Raw genomic sequence first — 6,367 nt, forward strand, 5'->3', positions numbered from 1 at the left:
TAGTATATTTATTACAGCATATGAGCCTAAGTGCAAGTGATTCTTTTTAAAAAAAAATGTTGGCTATTATAATATTAAAATTAGTTGGTATGTAACAGTATATGCACAAAATCATTTTAATAATCTCTGGAATTTATCTGTAAAACTGCTATACAGTTTGATGTACTCATGTTCTGCTTAATATTCTGCATAGTCCACAGAGCTAACCTACGAAACGAAATGCTTAAACCATAATCAACACCTTGTACTGCATCATAGATTGAACTTTGTGCTTCATAGATTACTGAGAATACTATGCAGATGTGTTAAAAATAAGAATGTATATATGCTCACCTTTTTTTATAGAAATATTTTTGCAGGTGTTGGAGCATTTTTCTAGGTTTTTAGTGATGACCAGGATCTGAACAGTTTTCATCTGTATCTGACATTTCATGATTCAACCTTTTTTTGAACAAGATTAGGTGGAACATGTCTGCATCCAGTGCTAAACTCAAACTTTCATTTTAACGACTATATTAATGTAGCATAAATGACATTGAGCAATTTGTTTACTTATACACACTAGCTTTTAATTGAGCATCCGGTGACAATGTGATATATAGTGGATTCCTTACTTAAAAATGTCACTGAAATGATTGAAATTTCACTCCAGTACTAAAGTTTAAAAAAAATACATAATTCACTTTTTGTGGTTTGTAGATTTTAGTTGATGCTCTAAGCACGTCTAACTGGAATGATAAGGAACTAATGACATACACATGTAGCTCAATTTCCAAATAAAAATTAACCAGCATTGGCAAATTTCAGTATAATTGCATTTGACTCTTTTAGGAGTTAGGTTTAAGGTAAACTAAAACAAACAATCCACTGTTTTAAAATTCACTGCCTTCAAGAAGATTTGTGTATATGCTGAGGCTGCAGAGAATTTCTCGAGTAAGAAACTGAAATGTAAACAGGAGAACTTCAAAGTACTGTTTTTGGATTTTGAAATATGGCTTTCTCTATCAAAAAGAGCACTGCTGGCATATTAAAGGAAATTTTGAAGATAACATTTACAGTAGTACAACATGGAGCTGTTAATTAGCTTCAGCCTGTATTGCACTTTTAATGAGGAGGAGGAGGAGGAGGTGTGCCCATCTTGGGGAGAGAAGTGGAGAGCATCATTCCCACATGGAATGGCGATGGAAGAAAAAAAATGAATGTTTTAAAATAGCTAGAAGCTAGCATTTTTCCTTTTGTAATATACTTTCTTTAAGGACTTACAAAACATCACCAAGTTTGACTCTCAAGTGCCTATAAATATATTCTAGTAAAGGCTGTTAAACACTGACACTGTTAACTTAGGAAAAAAGGGGAGAAAAATTGTCCCATCTTCCCCTCTCCAGCCATAATTTTGATTCTGTCCATTGGCTGTGGGGTAATAAAGGTTGATTGTTGGAAATTTTTTGTGTTTTATTTTCTGTTTTATTTGTGTGTAAATAACTGAAACTTCTAATTCTGTTAGAAAAAATATTTAATATATAAATACATACAAGTTTGAAAAAGCTGTAACTTCACCCAGTCCTGTATCAAATGTAATCTGATTTACCCACCTTGCATGTAAAATGTAATAGAATATGACCTTATGCTTATCATTTTGCTGTTTTTGAACATCATGTTTGACATAAACTGTAAACCTACAGAAATGCAGAGAAAACTTGCATCTAAGAATTTCCCCATCTTTACCAGTATTAATGATCACAGAGGAATATATGTACATGAAATTGATCCTTTAAGTCCACCAGTCTTTAGTCACCGTGATCATTTTCTAGTGAAGCAGTTATGAAAATCAAATACATTATTATGTTAGTACACCAATACGCTGTTACAGGTACAATTTTTGTGCTGAGCTAAAAAGCCCAGTGATGTTTTCTTTTTCATTGCAAATAGGTCATGGCAATCCTGGGATGTGTTCATGTATTGAAATGCCAAGTCCCATGTTAAAAAATATAATAACGGTTGAAAGATACAGATGCAAAAAACACAGGCAAAGTTGAAGCTTCTGTCTTCCTGGAAAAAAGGCTTATAACTGAATTGCTAACAACAAAATTCCTCTGCACTCCTTGTTGGGTTTCATGGAATTATGATCGAGGCACTACTGTTGTAGTGACCCATTGAAGTGTTTATGGTTGGTTGTGAGGCAGTTTCTGGATTTCAGGCGGTAAGTTTTCCCATAGATATTGTACTTGTGATTTTATTAACCAGTTTTTTCCATAGCCAAGTTTGAGACAGTTGAATAATTTTTTTTGTCAGCTTGAGAAAGGGGATATGTTGTTGATCAACCTGAAAAGGTCTGTTTGATATTGCTAACTTTAAAAATCATCCAGGAGTGGGGAAAATTGTTTTATTTTTATACTGCATATGAATAGTTCATCCAACTCCAGGATAAGCTTTCAGCACAGTGGTGATAAATCTCTACGCATTATTCAAACTAGTATACAGTATGGGTCAGGCAAAAAAAACTTGCATTGTAAATAACTTCTGTTCACTGAAAATTCAAAATGCTGCAGTGTCACTTTTCACATAGTGCAGCAGTTGAGCTAAAAGCAGTTGTAACGCATATTTTCTGTTATACTTTACAGAGTTTGAAAATTGTATTGTCTAAGGTGTATGAACTTGGTTCACATTACCACAATGAGTCTAACATATATATAGCTAAGAAAGTAATCTTGCAGCCATTACATTTACTGCATGATTCCATCTGTCTTTTACTTTTGCCAGGTTTCTTGAATATATACTAACACATATCTTCTCAAGAATGGAGTATCTAATATGAAAATAAACTAATTGAACAGTATTTCTCCTCTCAAACCAACAGAGCACTATTTCAAGTCAACAGGAATGACCCTAAATGAGCGCTTTACTATGTATCAGAAGACAGCAGAAGACCATGGAACCAGGCAGAAAAGTCCTGAAATCCACAGGTATATAGTTGTATACTTTGTACTATTCACAGTACCTGTATTAAAATTCAAAAAGTAATTGGTATTTTTATTGGCCAATAGTCAGCTAATTGTTATATTAACCTGCCAATATAATTTATCCAAGGAGGAAGTTTTTTTTATTAAGTGCAATTTATGCTAATAGGGTGTTAATTTTATTGCATGTGGGGTGGAGGGGTGGGGGGGGTGGGGGGGCAGTTGGATGTAGCGGTATGAAAGGATGGCCATAGCTCAATTTTCACTGCAACATGGAAGTCTCACTATGTCATTGTTGACTTTTAGGAGAATTGATATTTCTCCCAGCTCTCTACGAAAGCATACTCGTATCACCGAGGAAGAGATAACTTCCAAGGAAGACAACCGAAAGGTGAACATTTATTTTACAGCATTTCAACATTATCAGGTGTTAATTACGTAAGGCATTCTACTTTTTTTATGTATACCTGTATCTTTATTTGATGGGGATATTTTTTGAATGTACACTGGTAAGAATTGTTGGAACAGGAAAAGGTCATTAACGCAAATCAGCCCCATTTTCTAATTCTATCCATCAGTTGTCTCTTTAACTCATTTATACTTTATGTTTCAGTGGCCTTTCCTGTTCACTTTTTTCACAACTACTGGTATTTTAGTGAAAAAGATCTGCTAGGTTTCTTTTTACTCCCAACTCAGGGCAACTAAGGATGGGCAATAAATATTGCCTTGCCAGTGTTGCCCAAATTCCATATCTCAAGAACAAATAATCTTTAAAAAAAACAACACAGATGTCATCAACAAAGTGTAACATTGTTCCATTTAATACAAACTCCCTTTGGTTCCTTGCTACCATACAATTATTTTATACTTATCTACCATCTATTAACACAGTTAGCTAAAGGATCTAATTCCTTATGAGTTGAGTTATATTGTTCCTTTTTGTTACCTTTAATAGTTATCCTTTGCAACTTGGCAATTTTTGATGTGAATACCCTATCCAAATCAGTGTATTAAAAATATTGTGTGTCCTATGACTAACCTTAGCAGTATCTCAATCTGGCTGGCTGTCAGCTGGGAAATGGCTGCTACGACCCCTCCCACATCCCTGTAAGTATCGGGGCTTTTGTCTTTTCAAGAGTATCTAGCCTTTTTATATAGTTATTTTTATATAGTCTTGATGTTCCACTGCCATTTCTGGAAATCTGATAGCTGTCTTTAGCAATTTTTCCCCTCTTTTTCAGTGAAGTTGATTGGATTGTAAAGTAATTAACATGTTCTTTCTTTGTCCTAAATTTCAGTTTTACACTCGTAATTTTCAGTACTTTCTTTCACCCTTTGTTTACTGTTTGAAATTCTTTTTTAGTTTTTTTGATTTCCTTCCTGCACTTAATTTTTCTTACTACTTGTAAAAAAAAAACTTGCTTTTGAACTACTCAACCAGCCTGCCTGATAAATTTATTGTATGTTTTGAAAACAGTTTGGATCAGCATAGTGGTTTGAGAAAAGCAAAGAATTCTTCGGTAACTTTGTTGTGGATACTGTAGTAAAATTAAACCTCCTGTTGTGTTTGTATACATATTTACAAAATCATTATTTTAGAGAATGTAAGCGTTAAGCATCAAACTAATTCCAGCCATGTGAAAATTTTCCAATGCGTATTGCTTAGTTTCAGTGCTTTCTTTTTTGAAAAATAAATAGGCAGAAAAAAAATTGAAATGTGATCCAGCTGACTTGCGCCATGATATCGATCGGCGTAGAAAAGAGAAAAGCAAAGAACGCGAAGGTTCGCGAGAATCTAGTACATCAAAGAAACTTTCCTTGGAAAAATCAGGGAAAGACCATAAAGAGCACAAAGATTACAAACCCATCAAGGAAGGAAGGTGAGATTGTCTTTTAAACTCTTAATTTTGTTAATTTACACATGATTAGTTTTAGATACTGTGCAATGTGGTATTTACTTGTAGTGGGGATATTTGGTTTACAGTAGTAACTTGAGCATTTCTTTTTCAATAGCAACTTTTTCAGGATAAACAAAATCATGGAATAGCACATCAACATTGAAAATGGCACACTGACTGAAACATTAACAGGAATTATATGAAAAGATGATTGACCTGAATTTCTTAATTATCTGATAGTGGTTTATGCAGTATAGTACTTTATTGATAAGGTCAGAACTCCAAATATTCCCATGCCAGCTTACATTTATTTATCGAAAAGGGGTGTGAAAAAAGTGTTTTCAATAGGCCTGTTGTCTGTTTAGGAAAGTTATTTTCATGTATTCTGTAGAAATCATCTCTGGTGTTATATTGGTGATAACAATGGGTAAGTGGATTGTCTGGCAATCAGTTTTTGCTGTTTGATGTGCAGTAGTGATTTTTATAAACATTGTTTCTTGCAGCAAGTATAGAAATAAAGATCGGGATCATTCCAGCTGCTCTTCATCCTCTTCATCTTCACCTGAACCCCACGAGGATAGAGAAATCAGAAAAGAAAGGGATGATGGTTCGAGTGGTTTTAAATCGTTCCAAGGGCATACAGACAGTGCAGTTTTTCAAGGGCGAGGAAGACCAAGGGGAAACTTTGTAAGTGCATCATGGTGCTGTGATTGTGTTTTTGAACAAGTTATTTAATCATCAACTAGTAAATCATTAAAGATTTTTTTTAAATTGTTAAACTGCCTTTTCAGAATGGCAGGCAGTGACTAGTGGGGTAACGCAAAGTTCAGTGCTGGGACCCCAGCTATTTACAATATACATTAATGATCTAGACAAAGGAATTGAATGTAACATCTCCAAGTTTGCAGATGACACTAAGCTGGGTGGCAGTGTGAGCTGTGAGGAGGATGCTAAGAGGCTGCAGGGTGACTTGGACAGGTTAGGTGAGTGGGCAAATGCATGGCAGATGCAGTATAATGTGGATAAATGTGAGGTTATCCACTTTGGTGGCAAAAACAGGAAGACAGAATATTACCTGAATGGTGACATTAGGAAAAGGGGAGGTGCAACGAGACCTGGGTGTCATGGTACATCAGTCATTGAAAGTTGGCATGCAGGTACAGCAAGCAGTGAAGAAGGCAAATGGCATGTTGGCCTTCATAGCGAGAGTATTTGAATATAGGAGCAAGGGAGTTCTTACTGCAGTTGTACAGGGCCTTGGTGAGGCCACACCTTGAATATTGTGTATAGTTTTGGTCTCCTAATCTGAGGAAGGACATTCTTGCTATTGAGGGAGTGCAGCGAAGGTTCACCAGACTGATTCCCGGGATGGCAGGACTTAGATCGACTAGGCTTATATTCACTGGAATTTCGAAGAATGAGAGGGGATCTTATAAAAACAGATAAAATTCTGACGGGATTGGACAGGTTAGATGCAGGAAGAATGTTCCCGATGTTGGGAAAGTCCAGAAC

The 6,367-nt window shown here is 35.3% G+C and overlaps 1 protein-coding gene across 7 annotated transcripts in view; it reads left to right on the top strand.

Annotated features, from left to right (window-relative positions):
- The window catches only part of LOC139267331 (bcl-2-associated transcription factor 1-like), a 54,317-nt gene that overhangs the window by 34,950 nt on the left and 13,000 nt on the right, over nucleotides 1-6,367 (top strand). For all 7 annotated transcript variants that reach the window (XM_070885472.1, XM_070885471.1, XM_070885476.1 and 4 more), the window contains 4 exons: nucleotides 2,858-2,963; nucleotides 3,264-3,348; nucleotides 4,656-4,837; nucleotides 5,359-5,542. In XM_070885472.1, coding sequence (XP_070741573.1) covers nucleotides 2,858-2,963; nucleotides 3,264-3,348; nucleotides 4,656-4,837; nucleotides 5,359-5,542 — 557 coding nt within the window. The remainder of the gene's footprint in view (nucleotides 1-2,857; nucleotides 2,964-3,263; nucleotides 3,349-4,655; nucleotides 4,838-5,358; nucleotides 5,543-6,367) is intronic.

Source organism: Pristiophorus japonicus, chromosome 7 (genome assembly GCF_044704955.1).
Source record: "Pristiophorus japonicus isolate sPriJap1 chromosome 7, sPriJap1.hap1, whole genome shotgun sequence".
NCBI lineage: Eukaryota > Metazoa > Chordata > Chondrichthyes > Pristiophoridae > Pristiophorus > Pristiophorus japonicus.